This window comes from Ovis canadensis, chromosome 13 (genome assembly GCF_042477335.2).
Source record: "Ovis canadensis isolate MfBH-ARS-UI-01 breed Bighorn chromosome 13, ARS-UI_OviCan_v2, whole genome shotgun sequence".
NCBI classification, from domain to species: Eukaryota; Metazoa; Chordata; class Mammalia; order Artiodactyla; family Bovidae; genus Ovis; species Ovis canadensis.
Window position 1 is genome coordinate 66623407 of NC_091257.1, and position 22355 is coordinate 66645761.

Here is a 22355-nt window from a genome sequence, read left to right on the forward strand (position 1 = left end):
GTGACAATGCTGTGGCTGTGGAGGACTAAATCTATCTGCTTGAGATTTAAGCAGATTTTAATCTGCTCAAGATCTATCCTCCTGAGCCCGAGAGGACAGGGCTTCCCTGGTGGCTCAGTTGGTAAAGAATCTGCCTGCAATGCAGGAGACCTGGGTTCGATCCCTGGGTTGGGAAGATCCCCTGGAGGAGGGCACGGCAACCCACTCCTGGATTTTTACCTGGAGAATCCCCATGGACAGAGAAGCCTGGTGGGCTGCAGTCCATGGGGTCCCAAAGAGTCGGACACGACTGAGTGACTAAGCACACACACGAGAGGACAGGAAGCTGAACGGCCAAGGGCAGCTGGTGAGGCTGCGGCATCCGCGTGACGGTGCCCAGGCAGAGCTGTCCTGCATACCAGTCTCCATCTCCAGCACTGGTGTGTTAAGGGCAAAGAGGGCCATGATGGGGACACAGGGAAATCTGCTCACAAACGGCTCAGGATTCCTCCCACACCGCATGGCCCAGTTTTGGCCAGAGGTGTCTGAGGTGCCCACCTACTGATTTACACCTCTGTCAGACTGCCAAATGCTTCCTCTGAGGCAGTCTGAAAACTGGTCAACTTCTTAAAACATTTTTCTCCCTTTTCTTAAGGTTCTGTTGACCAAATTGTAAAAATTAGTGAAACAAAACACAAACACGAAGAACAAAACCCACATTTTTATCAGATCTACTTTTATTTCAGAAGGAAGTTTGTATTATAGTATTTACTTCTGTTTATATACAAGTTCTTCACATTTATTTTTAAAATGCACAGACCTCCCTTAGTTCTCTTGTTCCTGCTTAAATTAGCTGTTATTTTACAATACAAAAAATACCAAAAAATTGCAGTCCTAAATGTATGTATAACACCCACAATCCCCAGCAATGAAATAGTTTACAATACTTACTCCATATTTACATGAGTGCAATATATGCTAAATTATACATATTAACAAACTAAGCTTGAATCCAAACCAAAAACTCCCCAAACAAAACAAAACTGTAAATAACTATAAAACATTTCCAGAGCCAGAATTAGTTCAACAGAACAGGCTTCACTAGTGTTTAGAATGTTTTGTGCACAAATTCAGTTATTGAAAGTCAATTCCATTATTGCCTTTAAAAGAGAAGGCGCCAGTTTTCCTCTCCTCTCCAATAAAATCATCTCCCTGCAGGTGAAGGGTGTTCACGAATTTGGACAACTCAGGGGAAACATCTTTTGGTGGGCTTGGCTATCTACAAACCATCATGGTGATTTTTATGGTTTGAGCCATTTGGTAAACTGAGTAAACATTTCAGGCTGAGAGCCGGTACACAGTCCAAGGCTAGACCCTCCGCCTTCCTGGGTCTGTCCTCAGGCGGCCATTTCTCACAGAAACCACTGCAAGGAAAGGTCTCCCGGGATGACAGGTTTGAGGAGCTGGATTCTGCTGTAATTCTCAAGAGCTGCTTTTCCATCTGTCACTGCCCTAGTGTTAGCTTAGGTTGCCAGTGAAGTACTTAGTGAATATTTGTTGAATCATTCCCACCCCCTCTCTAAATACACTCTAAGTTGAAGGAGCAAGATTTGCACTGAAAGGTAGTGTCTTTTTCTAAAATACCGCTCTGGTCTTTCCATTTGCCCCAGATTTCCTGGTGCATCTCTGATCTTGTTACCTCAGGCCTTACCCACTGATATTCCAGTATTTTCCCTGTGCTGACAGTCTCTGTCCAGGGCTGCTTTTCTTCCAGGTTAGCTCAGGCAGCATATGGTTGCTTTCTCTCCACACCTCCTCCCACATTTAGAGGTGATCCTCACAGGAAACAAAGACTTCTCCCCAAACAGTATGGGAAGAGGGCAGGAGGTGGGCAGGAGGCAAGGGTGAGGTTCTCCATGGGGAAACAGGAGGAGCTAATTATCAACAAAGCAGCTGCCCACTCCAACCCCCAGTTTGCAGTATAGTTAACTATGGTCCTAGGAAATGGTCATCAAAAATTTACACAAAATCACAACAAAATGCAGCCTGAAAAACCCCCTTATGGAAAATCTGACTAGATCTACGGTATAGTCTTTGTATCTTAAGTCTAAGAGAAACATTTCTCAGGACGAGACTGGTCTTTTCCCGGCTACCCACAGCACCAAGAGGCTGACAGAAGATTTACAATGCACTCGCAGAGCTGATAACAGTGACAGAGACATTCCAGCTGCCAGTGAGCCTCTTCACACACTGCCCACATTTTCATATGTGCACTGACAGATGAGTCCTGCTTTAAAAGTTATCCAATTGGTCCCAGATGCATCTGAACACATGGGCACAATGGGGATGCCTTTCTCGGCTTTATTATCACTGTACGAGAGGACTTCTCTGAGCCTGGATATCCATTATATGGCACAAAACACATTAGGTCAAACTTGGACACCGTTATGTTTAATAAAAATACATTAAGATATTTTTGTTTTATGTACACTCTGAATGTCCAAACATTTGGACACTATTGTATACTTATGTACAAGTGCAATATCTATGTTTTCATAACTATTTTAATTTACATACAGGCTCTGAAGTTCCAGATGACTTCCTCTCAGTAACTGGCTCTAAGCTGAGTGCCTCTTTGTCCTGCCACCCCCTTCTTCTGGCCCAAGCCTGCAGAAAGCTGTTTGCTACTGGCTGCAAAGGAGAAGCAGCTGGATTCAGTTGTTTCTCTACTGCTGGAGCAGAATTAAACTTCACTTGCTCCTTCTTTCCTTTTAAAAAATAAACATTATCTTTTAGAAAAAAAGAAAACCAGGTGGCTATGGGACACGGTGCTTATTATTTCAAGGCATGGAACTACCATAGGGAGGAGGCTTCTTTGCCAAGCAAACACTAGTCCTTTGAACAAACAAAGGACTTCCTTTGTGGGAGGGTCCTCTCCAATGGCCTTGTGGTAATTACAGGGTGAAGGGCCAGTCCATGACAGGCTCTCTGGGGTACCGTGATCTGGAGCAGAGATGTAGGGAGCTTCTAAGAGGTGGGATCTTCTCTAGAACCATCTGCTCTTTAACAATGATGTGATAAAGTAGCATTTTGAGAGGCAAGTCTCAAAGTAGAGGTGTTTTGTGCATCAGACAGTGTTTTATGGTTCGACATCCTTGAAAACATCTTTCCAGGCAATTCTTCATGGGAGGGGTTAGTGTTGGGGAAGAAATAATACTCCCTCTCTCTAGGTACTCCATATAAAGGTGAAATACCACAGTTTTGCTCTTTTGAGTATTAATTTCTCCAAATTCACAAACTTGAGCATTGTTGTCTAAAGGTCTACCTTTCCTGAGCCTCTGCACACTGCCCCCTGCCCCTCGCCCCCAGGGTAATGCTAGAGAACTCCTGGGTTTTGAAGCAGAAGAGAGGTCCTGGGAGGCTGCTGCATAATGCCAGAATACAGAGCACCACGGACAGGACAACACAACATCCAGGCAGTGGCCTGGGGAGACGAGCAGGGACTGCCCTACCCCACTTCAATTTGGTCACGACTTCAATTTGGTCACTTCAATTGGCATGGTTTTCTCTCCTTTTCCATTTTTCTCATGCTTTTCATCCTTATCAGCACTCACTGCCCTCCCCGCGGCTAGCCCTCGAATCTAGGAGGGAGCACAGGAGGCCTGGGTCCCTCCTGGGGGAAAGAGGACAAACAGCTCCAGGCCGCTCTCCAGGCTTTGGGCAGGTTCTGCCTGACAACAGGAGACCAACCCTCTCTAGGCACTCCACCTGCAGCCTGAGAATGAAGAATGACCCACCACCTTAAACAGGCTACAGAAACAAACTGCTGTTCTTTGATCAAGGGGTCCCAAGTGCAGTCATGCTCTTTTCAGCTCAAGACAGACATGTAACATGAGCAGGGCCCTCCCTCTGTGGTGCCTGGGCAGGAGTGGCCAGAGGGGCTGAAGCAAACATCAGGCCCAGTCTGGGGCAGGGAGGCACAGGGGAATATGCCTTAGTGTCCTTTTTGAAAAACAGGAGCATTCACAGTTAGGTCCTTTCTGCTTTCCTCTCAATCCCTGCTACATTAAATGTTTCCTGGGGTGAGAAAACTTTCCTGGCTGCAAATCAGATTTTAGAAAAGAGCAGATTGCCAATGACAGCTGTTTAAAGTTTTATAAGAATGTAGGAATGCAATTATGTAAAAACTTATGTTTACTAACTTTCCAATTGCTAGATCTATTTAAAGTCTAGGCACTTAGTGTGTGTGTGTGTGTGTGTGAGAGAGAGAGAGAGAGAGCACAAGTGGCAGAGACAGAGAGAGGTAAAGAGGAAAGAGAAGGACAGGGAAGGAGAGAGAGAGAGAGAACCTCAAATGGATTAAGACTAAATTAATCATGTTGCTACAGAAAACTACATATTACATCAGTTTACATTCCAAGTAACACTGCTGACCTTGACATTTAAAATAGCCCCCTTCTATCTTATGATTCAAAAGAGATGGACCATTATTAATTCTCAACTAGAAAAAAAGTTACTCCCTGGAAGAGAGATATTTGCCTAAATCGTGCAAGAATAAATAGCACATCTTTTAAAAAAGATAGCAGGCTTCAGATGAAAAGTTAATTCATCTGACTAGTTTTTAAAAGACCACATTCAAGAATGACTGATGATAAATGTCTACTTGTAAACACTACATCTTTGTTTTTTGCACAGCTGAGACAGTCCCAAGGACAGTTTTCCACAAGTGAACCTGAGTGTCATTCCTAGCTCTCTCACTCGCTCTACACTGGCCTCCTCCAGCAACAACTGGATCACCCCGGACCTGTAACGAAATCAGTTATTTTCCTATACGAAAGGAAAAGGTTAGATGCTGGAGTACAGATGGGAGAAACTGTCAAAGAAAGCTTGTGAACATGCAGAGGAGGTGGATGATTCGAGGGTTTCCAGTCTTCTGCCCCGCACAGCGTCTTCTCCCTGCCTGCTCCCTCCTGGCAGACGGCTCTGGCATGCCACTCCTTGCTCACAGGGAGTCCTGGCCCCAGCATCAAATGCAGGTCCCAGGCTGCGCGGGGGGCTGCTGTTTACGGTTTCTCACTGCTCCTGACTTCTCTTTGTAGACGACTGGCATCTGCTGAGAAATGTCCACCAGGGCACTGGCCACTGCGAGCCCTTGGGAGAACCCAAAGAAGGAACACATGTTAAGGAACAGCTTGCTTTTATTTAGAAAATAATTTAAAAATTTTCTTTTTACATTCCCATGGCGCAATAAATAAATATATACATGGGACAAACCTTACTTTTAACCTGTATCTCCCTCCATATTCCCCCTTCCATCAGAGTAACTGCTTTCGTTAGTTTGTATATATTCTTTCAGGGTTTATTTGTACAAATACATATTTCCCTCCTCTCCCCCTTTGTACTTAAAAGGAGTATCTTACTTTCCAGCAGATCAACCAAGCAAAGTGCTCGGCCTAGTGGTGGAGCATTTAAGTAAGATTGCAGACATGCTTTAAGCACTAAGTTTCACCTGTCTTTTTCTCCAAAAAAAAAAAAAGCTGCACTATTTATGATGAAATTCAGATTCATTCCACATTGCCCAGCTAGCACTATTATTATTTTGGTATCTATACCACAATAAGAGTTAGGATAGACTTTGGGGTCAGACTTTGGAATAAGTAAGGTTCTTTAACCTCCCAGTGCCTCAGTTTCCTCATTTGTAAATGGGGAACAGCACAGGGCTTGTGTGAGGAGTCAATGAGTGAACTAATGGCAAGTTTTAGAATGGTACCTGGCTTTTCACCTCCATTACCACCTTTGCTTTAGGGACTGGTGAGTCCATTCTCCTTCTGTATTGGTAACTGATTAACTCAATGTTCACTAGGGAAGGCACAATCCCGGGGAAGTTGTATTCCTATGCTTGTGAAAAGGCCAGACAGGCTCATAGCCCTGCTGAGGCCTCCTGGAGCCATGCTAGAGGAGTTTCTTACTCCACTTGCTGAGTAGCTCTTAAGTGCCAGGTTTAGTACCTGGCATGCAGTGGGGAATCCACACCAGTGACCACTGTTATACCAATGACAGAGCCAGGTGCTTTGGGAGTCCAGAAAAGGGCACTGTTTAAAATGGGGGTAAACGCTAGCCACAGCCATCAGTAAAGAAAAGAGATCCAGATTGGAAGGGAGTAAAACTGTCATTATCTGCACATGATAAGATACTATATACAGAAAAACATAAAGTCTCCATCAAAAAACTATTAGAACTAATAAATGAATTCAGTAAAGTTGTAGGATACAAGATTAATACACAGAAATCTATTGCTTTTCTATACACTAATAAGGAACTACCAGAAAGAGACAGCAAGAAAATAATCTCGTTTAAAATCACATCAAACAGAATAAAACTCCTAAGAATAAACTTAATCAAAGACTTTTAATCTGATGACTATAAAACATTTACAAAGGAATCTGAAAATAATACAAAGAAATGGAAATACATCCCATGTTCTTGAACTAGAAGAATACTATTAAAATGTCCATACTATCTAAAGCAATCTATAGAGTTAAGGCAGCCCCTATCAAAATAACCATGACATTTCCCACAGAACTAAAACAAATAATCCTAAAATTGATATGGAACCACAGAAGACCCTGAATTGCCAATGCAATCTCATAAAAAAGAAAAAAGAATGAAGCTTGAGATATCATGCTCCCTGACTTTAGACAACACTAAAAAGCTAGAGTAATCAAAACAGAATGGTTTCCCCAGAAAAACAGACACATAGATCAGTGGAACAGAATAGAGAGCCAAGAGAGAATAAATAATAGAGAATAAATTCATGCACTTATGGTCAATTAATCTATGACAAAGGACGCAAGAATACACAATGGAGAAAAATCTGTTCTATAAGTGGTTCTGGGAAAACTAGACAGTTACACGTAAAAGAATGAGATTAGAACATCTCCTCACACCACATATATAAAGACTGAAGTATAAAATCTGTAACCATAAAGACCCCAGATGAGAACATAGGTAGAACACTCTTTATATAAATTGTAGCACTATTTCTTTGGATCTGTCAATAAGGCAAAAGAGATAAAAGCAAACATAAATACATGTGATCTAATTAAACTTAAACGCTTTTTTCTTTTTCAACTTTCCTTGAAACCCTGAGAAAATGAAAAAACAACCTACTGAATGGGAGAAAATATTTGGAAATGATACGACCAATAAGGCGTTAATATCTAAAGTATATAAACAGCTCATAAATTCAACCAATTAATTCAACCCAATTAAAAAAAATAGAAGACCTGAATAGACATTTTCCAAAGAAGATAACAAGTAGCACAGAGATGGCCGACAGGCACATGAAAAGTTGCTCAATATCACTAGTCATAAGGAAAACGCAAATCAAAACCACAATGAGGCATCATCTCCCGTCTGTCAGAATGGCAACCATCAGAAAGACCACAAGTAACAAATGTCAGTGAAGGTATGGAGAAAAAGGAACCCTTGTATACTGTTGGTGGGAATGTAAACTGGTGAAGCCACCGGGGAAAACAGTATGGAATTTCCTCAAAAAACTAAAAGTAGAACTACCATGTGATCCAGTAATTCCATTCCTGAGTATACATTTAAAGAAAACAAAAATACTAATTCGAAAAGATACATGCACCTGAATGTTCACAGCAATGGTCACAGCATTATTCATAACAGCCAAGATACGGAAGCAACCTAAGTATCCATAAATAGATGAATGGATATGAAGATGTGGTGCGCGTACACACACCCACTTACACACACACAAACACAATGGAATACTACTCAATTATAAAAAAGAATGACATTCTTCCATTTGCATAATATGAAAAAACCTAGAGATTGTTACACCTAGTGAAGCCAGATAGAGAAAGAGAAATACTCCATGTTTTTACTTGTATGTGGAATCTAAAATAAGAGAACAAATAAATACATATATAATGAAACAGACTCACAGATATAGAGAACAAAGTGCTGGTTACCAGTGGTGAGAGGGAAGGCAGGAGGGGCAAGACAGGGGTATAGGATTAAGAGATACAAACTGCTGCTGCTGCTAAGTCGCTTCAGTCGTGTCCAACTCTGTGCGACCCCACAGATGGCAGCCCACCAGGCTCTGCCATCCCTGGGATTCTCCAGGCAAGGACACTGGAGTGGGTTGCCATTTCCTTCTCCAATGCATGAAAGTGAAGTCACTCAGTCATGTCCAACTCTTCACAACCCCATGGACTGCAGCCCACCAGGCTCCTCCATCCATGGGATTTTCCAGGCGAGAGTACTGGAGTGGGGTGCCATCGCCTTCTCCAACAAACTACTATGTATCAAATACAAGCAACAAGGATATTCTGTATAGCACAGGAACATATAACCATTCTTTATTTATTTAAAGAATGGTTTTAGCTACAGAAGAATGGCTTGGATGTGAGGGTGGGGGGGGCGGGGCAGGGGCAGGGGCTGTGATTTTAGAGGTCAAGGGTAGAAGAAGCTGACTACAGGGGAGAGATGGCAGCTGAGACTAGATTGGAGATGTGGCAGAGTAAATGAAACGAAGTGGAAGAGTGAGACTCCAGATGCAGGACTAGCAGAACTTGTCCATGAATTATAGACAGGTGAGGACTGCCTAGGGCGACTCTTTAGTTTCTGACTTGAGCAACTGGCTAAATTCCTCAGTAAAGTGAATTCCTTTATTGAGATGGAGATCAAATGACCAAACTGGTTGGAAAGACATAAGCTCCATTCTGGACATTTTAGGTTTGATAAGACCTTGAAAAAGCAAGAGAGTTCCAGAAAAACATCTATTTCTGCTTTATTGCCTATGCCAAAGCCTTTGACTGTGTGGATCACAATAAACTGTGGAAAATTCTGAAAGAGATGGGAATACCAGACCACCTGACCTGCCTCTTGAGAAACTATATGCAGGTCAGGAAGCAACAGTTAGAACTGGACATGGAACAACAGACTGGTTTCAAATAGGAAACAGAGTAGGTCAAGGTTGTATATTGTTACTCTACGTATTTAACTTATATGTAGAGTACATCATGAGAAACGCTGGGCTGGAAGAAGCATGAGCTGGAATCAAGATTGCTGGGAGAAATAGCAATAACCTCAGATATGCAGATGACACCACCCTTATGGCAGAAAGTGAAGAGGAACTAAAAAGCCTCTTGATGAAAGTGAAAGAAGAGAGTGAAAAAACTGGCTTAAAGCTCAACATTCAGAAAACTAAGATCATGGCATCTGGTCCCATCACTTCATGTGAAATAGATGGAGAAACAGTGGAAACAGTGTCAGATTTTATTTTGGGGGGCTCCAAAATCACTGCAGATGGTGACTGCAGCCGTGAAATTAAAAGACACTTACTCCTTGGAAGGAAAGTTATTTCCAACCTAGATAGCATATTCAAAAGCAGAGACATTACTTTGCCAACAAAGGCCCATCTAGTCAAAGCTATGGTTTTTCCTGTGGTCATGTATGGATGTGAGAGTTGGACTGTGAAGAAAGCTGAGCACCAAAGAATTGATGCTTTTGAACTGTGGTGTTGGAGAAGACTCCTGAGAGTCCCTTGGACTGCAAGGAGATCCAACCAGTCCATCCTAAAGAAGATCAGTCCTGTGTGTTCTGTGGAAGGACTGATGCTAAAGAAACTCCAATACTTTAGCCACTTTGTGCGAAGAGTTGACTCATTGGAAAAGACTCTGATGCTGGGAGGGAATGGGGGCAGGAGAAGAAGGGGATGACAAAGGATGAGATGGCTGGATGGCATCACCGACTCAATGGACATGGGTTTGGGTAAACTCCGGGAATTGGTGATGGACAGGGAGGCCTGGCGTGCTGCAGTCCATGGGGTCGCAAAGAGTCGGACATGATTGAGCAACAACTGAACTGAAGCACAAGTGGACACGTCACGTAGGCAATCTAATAACTGAGTATGAAGCTCGGTGAAGAGAACAGAATTAGAGATATGAACCTGGGAAAGACAGAAGGTAGAGGTTACTTAATAATGGGGAATATAAACTCACACTGAAAGAGAAAAAAAGCCTTGGGTTTGGTACAAGGAACCTTAAGGTGTAGAGACTGGAAAGGAGACTAGCCATTATTTTGTAATAACTTTAAATGTAGTACAGTCTACTAAAAATACTGGATCACACTGAAAGGCTAATATAATCTTGTAAATCAACTATACTTTAATAAAAATGAATAAATAATAAAATGGGGAAACAGAGAAGGGGGTGGCAGAGATGGCCCCGTCCCACTGGTAGGTCTCAAGCAGTGAGCAGGTCTTCATCAGACTGGGACACATCAGGCCAAGTTTGGAGCAGGAAAGGCCGCAGTGCTGCACGTCTGTCACCCCTGCACCCCCAGCACCTTGCCCTCAGGGAGCACCAGTCAGTGTCTGCTTAGCTGGGCACTGACGGAAGACACTGCTCCAGAGCATCACGTCAATGGGCCCTTCTGCCCGTGACATGGACAAGGCCAAGTTAGGGGCTCAACCCACAGAAATCCCTAGGTGAGGGCAAATCAAGCCATTCACTTATGAAATGAAGACAATAAACCCTGACCTGGCCATGTCTAATATCCTCCCTCATGAGAACACCACAGACCCAGACCTGAGGCCTGCAGGATCACTGCGACTGAAAGCTGTCTCAAACATTTCTATTATTTGAGGCATCCCTTCAAAGTACTCCATGATTAGATTAATCAAGACACTTCCCAAACTGTATTCCACATTTCCTTTGTGTTCAACAGTAGAAGAATGTTTACCTAAATTATGATTCATGTATTTGATGGAGTAGTGTAAAAGATGGGTAAGATATTATACAGCAAGTTACAAAAATGTTTAAGATAGTTACACGAAAAATGAAGAATAAAAATAGGAGTTATACAATCACTGCAACTAAATCGATGATAAGGGCTGGGAAGGAAACAGAACAGTGAAAATAGGTGCTGCAGTAATGCTTGAAATACCAATTTGAGAACCACTAGCTTGAAGGAGCTAGCTGGAAGCCATGAGAGTAAGATGACTGAGGAAGAGCACAGAGGGAGAAAGCCTACAGTTAAGGGACAGCAAAGAAAGGAACCCAGCCGGTGGGGAGGAAGAATTGGTGGCAAAGGAAGGTTTGGCTGGAAGCATTAATACCACTGGCAGGATAAGGAGGCTGACAAAGTGAGGAGATCCAGATATTTTCTAGGAAGGAATGGCGACCTTAGAAAGAGGGGTTAAGGTATACAGGGGAAATGGGATCATTTTTCCAAATCCTCACAATGACATGAGGCAGGCACTACAGGTATACCTCATTTTATTGTGCTCACAGATACTGTGTTGTTTTTAAAAAAATTGAAGGTTTATGGCAACCTTGCATTGTCAGATAATAGTCTGCATTTTTAATGAATGATGAACCGTGTCTTTTTAGACATAATGCTATTGTGTCTCAACAGACTACAGTATAATATAGACGTAACATATGTACACTGGGAAAACAAAAAATTCGTGTGATTCACTGTCTTGTGATACTTGCCTTACTGCAGTTTTCTGGAACCGAACCTGCAATATCTCCTAGGTCTGCCTGAATGCAATATCACTTTTATAACCAAGTTCCCTATGAAAAAGAAGGAGTCTTCACACACCTAACATATAAACCTCATTTGTCAATAACTGTCATCTACTCACCGGACTGCCCAGGAGGAGGGATTCCACCGAGGCCTCGAGGGAGCCTCACAAACACAGAGAGGACAGCAGCTTTGTTGCCAAAACACGGCTCCAGGGCAATGGGCTTGGGAACAGTCTGGTCGAAGAAAATAAAGAATTACCTAAAACGGTGTTCCCTAAAAACACCTTCATAGCCTTTACATGTGATTTTTAAAGACACCCCTTCGTTAGTTTCTATTGTTATGAAACATCAAACAAATCACAAACTTTGGAGCTTAAAACAGTATCTATTTATTATCTCAATTTTTTAGGTCAGAAGTCCAGGTGACAGCTCTGTAGGGTTCTGGATATAGGTCCTATTTATGTCTTCTATCAGTTCTGGAAAGTAAAAGTCACTCAGTCGTGTCTGACTGTGACCCCATGAACTATACAGTCCATGGAATTCTCCAGGTCAGAATAGTGGAGTGGGTAGCCATTCCCTTCTCCAGTGGATTGTCCCAACCCAGGGATTGAACCCAGGTCTCCCACACTGCAGGCATTTTCTTTACCAGCTGAGCCACTGGGGAACCCCAAGAATACTGGAGTGGGTAGCCTATCCCTTCTCCAGCAGATCTTCAAGACCCAGGAATTGAACTGGGGTCTCCTGCATTGCACGTGGATTCTTTACCAATTGAGCTATCAGGGAAGCCCCACCTCAGTTCAGGAAGAATTCTCAACTCTATCTCACAAAGGTTCTAAGGGTCTCAGATCTTATCTTCAGAAGGTGGAACTCAAGTTATCAGCTGGGTTCCAATCCTACCCCTGGAGAAGGAAATGGCAACCCACTCCAGTACTCTTGCCTGGAGAATCCCATGGACAGAGGAGCTTGATGGGCTACAGTCCATGGGGTCGCAAAGAGTCAGACAGGACTGGGCGACTTCACTTTCACTTTCACTTTCCTTTCCACTCCTACCAGGAGGCCCTGGGGAAGAACCAGCTTCAAGACTCATTCAAGTTGTCGACAGAATCTAGCTCCTCCAGGCTCTAGGTCTGAAGTCCCCATTTCCTTGCTAGCAGTTAGCCAAGGGCCACTCTTCCTTTGGAGGCCACTCATATTCCTCTTCACAAGGCCTCTCCAGCATGAAACCAGTGATGGTGCTCAAGTACTTCTCATGGTTCCTCTTCTGCCACCAGTCAGAGAAAGTGTTCCCTATATTTTAATGTCAACTACCCTCAGACTTTTTAAAAAAACAATTTAGCCGTGGCTCTCAGGCCCTACAGCATGCAGGCGTCAGTAATTGTGGCTCATGGGCTTAGTTGCTCCACAGCATGTGGAATCTTCCCGCATCAGGGGATCAAACCCATGTTTCCTGAATTGGGAGGAGGATTCTTATCCACTGAGCAATCAGGGAAGTCCACCCTCAGACTTTAATTACTTCTGCAAAATCTCTTCACAGCAGAATCTGAAGTAGTATTTGAATAAACTTGAGAGGAATCTTGGGGGCCATCTTCAGAATTATGCCATCAGTTTCTCCAAACTGGTTGAAGAAACTGCAGCACAGAGAAATGACTAGGTGAGTAAAACAGCCGCAGGGGTGAAACCACTTATGACCCAGGTGGGAGATGACAGTGTCCTAGATCAAGGTGATAGCTGACAGTGGTGGAAGTGGTGGCACAGGAGTCAGGACATAGTTTTGAAGATAAAGTCAAAAAGACTTGCTGATAGATGGGCTGTCCAGTGAGGATGAGAGCAAGGACAAGTCAAGGATGATTTTGGCCCGAGCAACTAGAACATATTGAGTTGGGGAAGTTATGCCAGAGGAGCAGGTGTGGGGAACAGTCTCTTGTTTTGAACATGTTAAGTTTGTTCAGATGCTTAGTAAGACATCCAAGTGGGAATACTGAGCCAGCAACCTGATATATGAATTGGACACTCACAGGAGAGTTTGAGTGGTGAGCTCAGGGTGTTTACAACCACAATGGATAAAAGATTGCTATTGTCTGAATATTCGTGTACCCCCCAAATTCATGTTAAATTTTAACACCTAATGTTAATATCTGGAAGTGGGTCCTTTGGGAGATGATCAGGATGAATGGGATTAGTGCCCTTAGAAAAGAGACCCTGAGAGCTCCCATACCCCTTATGTAAAACCATAGCTAGAGGGAATTCCCTGATGGTTCAGTGGTTAGGATTCTGTGTTTTCACTGCTGAGGGCCCAGGTTCAATCCCTGGTCAGGGAACTAACATTCTGTGCAAGTTGGGTGGTATGGCAAAAAAAAAAAAATTTACAGCTAGGTGCTATCTATGATCCAGAAAGCAAGCCTTCATCAGACACTCATCTGCCAGTACCTTGATCTTGGATTTCCCAGGCTCCAGATCTGTGAGAAATTAATTTCTATTGTTTGTAAGCTACCCAGTCTCTGATATTTTGTTGTTAACAGCCTGAACAAACTAAGGCAATAACCAAAGCTGCAGATGTAAAAGATGTGAGGAGAGGCCCAAAGACTGAGTCTGAGACAGCTGCCCACTATTTAAAGATGTTGGAAGATGAGGAGGGCTGATGATGAATACACAGCACGAACGGCCAGAAGGTGAGTGTGTGGGTCTTGACAAGAAATTCTAGACAGTGTTTTACTGGCTGTGCTGCAGGCTGCTGAGTGTGACACGGGGTGTCACTAAGGCTTGTCTATTCTTCTCAATCCCACAAATTATCACTATTTTATTAGGACAACATTTTCTTAGATTTACACAGGTTCATCAGCTGATTTGCTCACTACTGCTTCTTATTCCAGCCTCCTGGGGTAACCTGCCTCCTTTCTAGCACATCCTTTATATATTTCTTTCAAACAGGTTTGTTGGTGGCAAGTACTCAGTTTTCCCCGCAGTCTGAAGACATCTTTATTTTATCTTTGTTCTTGAAAGGTAGGTACTGGGTACACTTTTTGAGGTTGGCAGTTCTTCTCTTTCAATACTTGTAGCGTCTGAGAAGTCAGCTGTCACTCTGTCATCCCTTTGTAGTAAACTTTTTCCCCCTAGTTATTTTTTAATGTGGTAAAATACACACTACTTTGCTAGCGTGTGAGATGAGTGCAATTATGTGGTAGTTTGAACATTCTTTGGCATTGCCTTTCTTTAGGATTGGAATGAAAATCGACCTTTTTCCAGTCCTGTGGCCACTGCTGAGTTTTCCAAATTTGCTGGCATATTGGGTGCAGCACTTTCACAGCATCATCTTTTAGAATTTTAAAATAGCTCAACTGGAATTCCATCACCTCCACTAGCTTTGTTCATAGTGATGCTTCCTAAGGCCCACTTGACTTCACATTCCAGGGTGTCTGGCTCTAGGTGAGTGATCACACCATCGTGATTATCTGGGTCGTGAAGATCTTTTTTGTATAATTTTTCTGTGTATTTTTGCCACTTCTTAATATCTTCTGCTTCTGTTATGTCCATACCATTTCTCTCCTTTATCATGTCCATCTTTGTATGAAATGTTCCCTTGGTACCTCTAATTTTCTTGACAAGATCTCTAGTCTTTCCCATTCTATTGCTTTCCTCTATTTTGCCCTGATCACTGAGGAAGGCTTTCTTATCTCTCCTTGCTATTCTTTGGAACTCTGCATTCAAATGGGTATATCTTTCTTTTTCTCCTTTGCCTTTAGGTTCTCTTATCTTAGCTATTTTTAAGGCCGCCTCAGACAACCATTTTGCCTTTTTGCATTTCTTTTTCTTGGGGGTGGTCTTGATCACTGCCTCCTGTACAATGTCACAAACCTCCTTCCATAGTTCTTCAGGCACTCTGTCTATCAGATCTAATTCCTTGAATCTGTTCGACACTTCCACTGTATAGTCATAAGGGATTTGATTTAGGTCATGCCTGGATGGTCTAGTGGTTTTCCCTACTTTCTTCAATTTAAGTCTGAATTTTGCAATAAGGACTTCATGATCTGAGCCACAGTCGGTGCCCAGTCTTGTTTTGCTGACTGAATAGAGCTTCTCCATCTTTGGCTGCAAAGAATATAATCAATCTGCTTTCAGTGTTGGCTATCAGATGATGTCCAGGTGTAGACTCTTCTCATGTTGTTGGAAGAGGGTGTCTCACTTTGGCTCCGTCTTTTCATTCTTTCTGGAGTTATTTCTCCACTCTTTCCCAGTAGCATATTGGGCACCTATCAACCTGGGAGTTCATCTTTCAGTGTCATACATTTCTGCCTTTTCATACTGTTCATGGGGTTCTCAAGGCAAGAATACTGAAGTGGTTTGCCATTCCCTTCACCAGTGGACCACATTTTGTCAGAACTCTCCACCATGATCTGTCTGTCTTGGGGGTCTGTACATGGCATGGCTCATAGTTTCATTAAGTTAGACAAGGCTGTGGTCCATGTGATCAGTTAGATTAGTTTTCTGTGATTGTGATTTTCATTCTGTCTGGCCTCCAAGGCATAAGATGAGTGAGATTGCACTTATCTCACATGCTAGCAAAGTAATGCTCAAAATTCTTCAAGCCAGGCTTCAGTGGTACATGAACTGTAAACTTCCAGATGTTCAAGCTGGGTTTAGAAATGGCAGAGGAATCAGAAGTCAAATTGCCAATATCCTTTGGATCATCAAAAAAGCAACAGAGCTCCAGAAAAACATCTACTTTTGCTTCACTGAATACGCCAAAGCCTTTGACTGTGTGGATCACAACAAACTGTGGAAAACTCCTAAAGAGATGGGAATACCAGACCACCTTACCTGCCTCCTGAAAATTTGTATGAAGGTCAAGAAGCAACAATTAGAACTGGACATGGAACAACAGACTGGTTCCAAATCAGGAAAGGTGTATGTCAAGGCTCTATACTGTCACCCTGCTTATTTAACTTGTATGCAGAGTTCAGTCCAGTTGCTCAGTTGTGTCCGACTCTTTGCAACCCCATGGACTGCAAACACCAGGTTTCATCCCCAACTGCCAAAGCTTACTCAAACTCATGTCTACTGAGTCAGTGATGTCATCCAACCATCCCATCCTCTGTCATCCCCTTCTCCTCCTGCCTTCAACCCTTCCCAGCATCAGGGTCTTTTCAAATGAGTCAGTTCTTTGCATCACATGGTCAAAGTATTGGAGCTTCAGCTTCACCATCAGTCTTTCCAATGAACAGTCAGAACTGATTTCCTTTAGGATTGACTGGCTGGATATCCTTGCAGTCCAAGGGACTTTCAAGAGTCTTCTCTAACACCACAGTTCAAAAGCATCAATTCTTCAGTGCTCAGCTTTCTTTATAGTCCAACTCTCACATCCACACATGACTACTGGAAAAACCATAGATTTGACTAGATGGGCCTTTGTTGGCAATGTAATGTCTCTGCTTTTTAGCATGCTGTCTAGGCTGGTCATAGCTTTTCTTCCAAGGAGCAAGTGTCTTTTAATTTCATGGCTGCAGTCACCATCTGCAGTGATTTTGGAGCTCAAAAAATCAAGCCTCTCACTGTTTCCATCATTTCCCCATCTATTTCCCATGAAGTCATGGGACCAGATGCCATGATCTTAGCTTTCTGAATGCTGAATTTTAACCCAACTTTTCACTTTCCTCTTTCACTTTCATCAAGAGGCTCTTTAGTTCTTCACTTTCTGCCATTAGGAGTGGTGTCATCTGCATATCTGAGTTTACTGATATTTCTCCCAGCAATCTTGATTCCAGCTTGTGCTTCATCCAGCCAGCCCGGCATTTTGCATGATGTACTCTGCATATAAGTTAAATAAGCAGGGTGACAATATAGAGCCTTGCTGTACTCCTTCCCTGATTTGGAACCAGTCTGTTGTTCCATGTCCATTCTAACTGTTGCCTCTTGACCTGCATACATATTTCTTAGGAGGCAGGTCAGGTGGTCTGGTGTTCCCATCTTTTTAAGTACTTTCCACAGTTTGTTGTGATCCATAAAGTCAAAGGCTTTGGTGTAGTCAATAAAACAGAAATAGATGTTTTTCTAGATGTTTGGACTGCAAGGAGATCAAACCAGTCAATCCTAAAGGAAATCAGTCCTGAATATTCATTGGAAGGACTGATGCTGAAGCTGAAGCTCCAATAATTTGGCCACTTGATGTGAAGAATTGACTCATTGGAAAAGACCCTGATGCTGGGAAAAATTGAAGGCAGGAGGAGAAGGGGTCGACAGAAGATGAAATGGTTGGATGGCACCACTGACTCGATGGACATGAGTTTGGGCAAGTTCCGGGAGTTGGTGATGGACAGGGAAGCCTGGTGTGCTGCGGTCCATGGGGTTGCAAAGACTCGGACATGACTGTGAAACTGAACTGAACTGAAAATACACATAACATAAAAAGCATTATCTTACCCATGTTTTTTTAAAGCACTTTGTTTGGCTGCATCAGGTCTTAGTTGTAGCAAGCAAGATCTTTGGTCTTTGTTGCAACACGCGGGATCTTTTAGTTGTGCCAGCTGAACTCTTAGTTGCACCAAGCACATTCTTAGTTGCAGCATGAGGGACTACTATAGTTCCCTGAAAAGGGATGGAACCTAGGCCCACTGTATTGGGAACATGGAGTCTTAGCCACTGGACCACCAGGAAAGTCCCTATCTTAAATCATTATTTAGGTATACATTTTAGTAGCGTTATATGGTGCAACCAGCACCACCATCTATTTCCCAAAATCCATCTTGGAAAACTAAAATTTTATACCCATCAAATTGCAACTCCCCCTTCCTTCCTCTCCCCAGACCTTGGCAACCATCATTCTATTTTCTAGGAATTTGACTACTCAAGGTACCTCACATAAGTGAAATCATACAGTGTGTGTCTTTTTGTGACTGGCTTCTTTCACTTAGCATAATGTCCTCAAGGTTCACCTATGTTCATATATGTAGCATGGGTCAGAGTTTCTTTCCTTTTTAAGGCCGAGTGAACCTCCATTGTATGTATATACCATATTCTGTTTATCCATTCATATGTCAATGAACACCTGGGTTGGTTCCAACTTTTAGCTACTATGAATAAAGCGGCTATGCACATGGTGTACAAATACATTGTCAAGACCCTGCTTTCAATTCTTCAGGGTATATACTGAGAAATGGGATTGCTAGATCATACATAATTCTATTTTTGCTTTTTTGAGGAAGAGAAACACTGTTTCCCACAGTAGCTGCATCATTTTCCTTCCCACTAACAGTACATGAGGGTTCCAAGTTCTCCACATTGTACTGATCTTTTTCTGTCCTGGCTAATTTTAAGATGTTCTCTTTGTCTTTGGAGTTCCACAGTTTCACTATGATAAATCCAACTGTAGTTTTCTTTCTCTCCTACCTCTCCTCTGCTTTCTTTCCTTACTCTTGCTTACAATACATTTTGTTAGAGTCTGAATAATTATGTCTCCCATCAGTTCTGGAAAATTCTCAGCTCTTTGAAACCTGCCTCTCCTCCATTCATTTGTTCTGGGACTGTAATAACATATATGTTAGGTCTTCTCATTCTATTCTCCATATTCTTATTATCTGTCATATTTTTCCATCTTCTCGTCTCCTTGTTCTACATTCTGTATAATTTCTTCAGAGTCATCTTCCAGTTCAAAAGCTCTTTCCTCACTTGTCTCTGATGTGCTGTTTAACATGTAATCTGAGTCTTTCAAAAATTTCAACTACTGTATTTTCCATTTCTCTAACAGTTCTATTTGGTTCTTTCTCAGGTCTGCTTGGCCATTCTTGACTCATGGCTTCCTCATCTTTATGATTCCACTTTTCAGTTCTTTAAACATTTCATACAGAGCTTTATCATATTCATTAGATGTCAATTCCGTTGTTTCTGCTGATTCTTACTCATGGCTTTTCTCTTTCGTCCTTGGTGACCTCTGATTCCGTGGTCTTAACCTGTGGGACTCCTACACAGCTGAATTGGGTCTATTTTTCCTCAGTCAGGATCCACATCTACTGCAGCTGAGAGACATGGTATCTTACCAATCTAGAACCACTTTAGACCATGCATGGCTGTGGTTTGGGTTCATGGTTTATTCTTTTCTGGAGGAGGAAAAGGAAAACAATCCCTGGAAATCTCACATACTTCCTGTAAGGTTAGTAATGCCTCAGTAAGTATGTTAGGACATACATGCGCACACACACACACATATACATACATATATGTGTCTGTGTATATATCTCCATAGACATATAATTGTTTCCTAAGGGTATCTGAACTATTTCATCATTTTGTTAAAAGTGAAAGTCTTATTATTTTCTTCATAATGGTGGAGGTGTTAGAATTCTTTATTTTCCACAGAATTCATAGTCAATTATGATTTTTCCCCCTTTAAAAAAATCCCCTAAATACTTATAAAGGACAATGGTTCAATTCAGTTATTTTCAAATTTTCAAGTATTATGCCACATAAAACTTAAAAAGAGAATACCAGACAAGTTATTTAAATTTTAAAATTCCCTGAATATAAGACTGCTTAACAACATGAAACAAATACTGGAAAATGAAAGCAGGAGAATACCTGACAGTTTCAGTGTGCTGACTTATTGCTAAGAGGAAACAGCGAGGACGAAGTAAGAGGCAACAGAATGAGGCTCTTTCCCTCTCTGGCTCCTCAGACTGAGAAGCATGAGGTTTGATAAGTTAAGTTACAGGGACTTTTGAAATACAATCTCACCTTTATACTCCCCCCAATGAGATCAGGAGGCTCTTCATCTGTTTCCAAGGCGACATTTACAGAAGCAAAGGGACGACTGGCCATCTGCTGCATCTCTCGAAGAAGTTGCTGATGAGTAACACAGCAACCATTAATGCAAAGAGTACTGAGGGGATTTCATAGAGAATACTGCATATTAAAAATAGCTCATCTTCCCTGATTCAAACAAATCAATTCCAAAATGATATTTCTGAGATAGCTGGGGAAAACTGGACATGGACCAAGTATTACCTTTTTAATTTTGTTGACTATGATGCCAATATTGTTGTTATAGTAAAGAAAAATTCCTTATCTGTTAGAGATATATATTAATGTACTGATGGGTATAATGCTGTGATGCCTGCTTGTTAAGAACATAAATTATCCTAATTCCTCATATTTTTATTACTAAAGCCAGGCTTTCTTTTTTCCTGCTGAAACTTGGACCAAATACTTACAGAGCAACAAAAACTATCCTTTGTTACACAGTATCTAGGAACTGAAAGAGCACTTTATTCAGAGAGGTGGCATAAACTAAACACATAAAACACATGAAGTTTTGCAGAGCAGAGGGACAAGTAAGGGCTCTGGATTCAGGCAGGCTTGGATATGAATACCTGCTCCAACTCTTTCCAGCTGTGTGATGTTAAAAATTTATTTAAAGTTTCTGGGCCTCAGTTCCTTCCTCTCTAAAATGGGGTTTTAATCCCATAAAAGTATCAGTAGGATTAAATGAGATGCTTTAACTAGCACAGTGCCTAGCTTATGGTGTGTAGTCAATTATATATCATTAGGAATATCAGAGATTTGGGCATGTCACTGAAGCTCTGAGGTCATGTTGTGGAAGACAATGAGGCCTTACTTAACTGCTTCCTTGAAACTATTTTAGAGACAGAATCTTGGGCTGGATAGAGCTATGTTTTAGAATGGCATTTCTGTTTTAGAAACAGAATGTTCTGTTTTAGAAGGGCATTTTAAACATTAAACATTTTGTTAAATATCAATAATCATATGTCTACATCTCACAAAGCTATCTGTCCATTTACTCAACAAATACATATAACAATAATTCTCCTCCAGATTCTGTGCTAAGTGTGGAGTCACAGTGAGACAGAGTGCCTACCCTGCTTCCAGTTCCCAGTCTAGCTCCTTTATGACAAGTGCAGGAGATAATGTGAGTAAAGGCCCGTTAAACCAGAGCCTGGTATGTAGCAATGACTTAAGCAGTATTAGATGCTATTATTTTTGTTATTATACATAATATCAAACAATTCTACAGTTCTGAGAGGGATAAATCATGAATGATATTTTAGAAAAGATGAAATATATTCTGAATGGACAGGTTCACAGTAACAGAGAAATTTTAAATCACAAAGGTAAAAGCTTAGTTTACTGGTTGATCGTCTGTGTAATTAGCATTTTTTTTTTTTGGAAACCTGTTTTCTACTAAGTGTTTACCTCATTTTCTTTCATGTACGTTGTGATTATTTTCCAGTTGATTGTCTGTCTTCTACATTATTCAATTATTTTTATAAACTTTATTTTTATACATGTTTCTATGATGTTTCAATAATCTTATCTGAAAACAATAATTTTGTCCTCTTTCCAAAAGGAACAAAACTTATTTTTCTTTCTCTTAGTGCAGAGTCTAGAACATCCAGAACAAAACTAAGTGACTACTGGGACTACATAATGTTTAGAAGAAACATGGCCTTTGAAGACAGAAGTCTTAAGTTTAAAACATAGTTTGGTGTCTTTAAGTAACTATGTGATGATGGGTAAGTTATTTCGCCTCTCTGAGCCTCGGTTCCTTCATTTGTGAAACAGGAGTAGTATCAGTAACTATTTTATAGGTTGCTGTAAGGATTAAATTACTTAATATAAAACCTCTTAGAACAGTGCCTACAACTTAGAAATGCTCAAATGTCAGGGTTTGTTTTTTTTTTTTTCTTTTTTCTGTCAGTTCTTAATATGACTAACTTACCTGGATTTTATCGGGTACAACCTTGAGTATTTCTTCATCATGAGTGATGTTGGTTATCTGGTTATTTCTCAAAGTGTTGAGGAGGTATTATT

At 41.6% G+C, this 22355-nt stretch overlaps 1 protein-coding gene and 1 non-coding gene across 3 annotated transcripts in view; one reads left to right on the forward strand and one right to left on the reverse strand.

Moving 5' to 3' along the window:
* Positions 1–698: 698 nt before the first annotated feature.
* The window catches only part of ATRN (attractin), a 184987-nt gene continuing 163330 nt past the window's right edge, over positions 699–22355 (reverse strand). For both annotated transcript variants that reach the window (XR_011248200.1, XM_069548083.1), the window contains 3 exons: positions 20262–20369; positions 11660–11774; positions 699–5130 (listed from right to left, as the gene is read on the reverse strand). Coding sequence is in view for 1 of the 2 variants with exons in the window: in XM_069548083.1 (XP_069404184.1) it covers positions 5006–5130; positions 11660–11774; positions 20262–20369 (348 nt within the window). In the remaining variant the exon portion in view is untranslated. The remainder of the gene's footprint in view (positions 5131–11659; positions 11775–20261; positions 20370–22355) is intronic.
* Positions 13786–13858, forward strand: TRNAE-UUC (transfer RNA glutamic acid (anticodon UUC)). Its single transcript has one exon. It is a non-coding gene; the product is annotated as a tRNA-Glu (tRNA).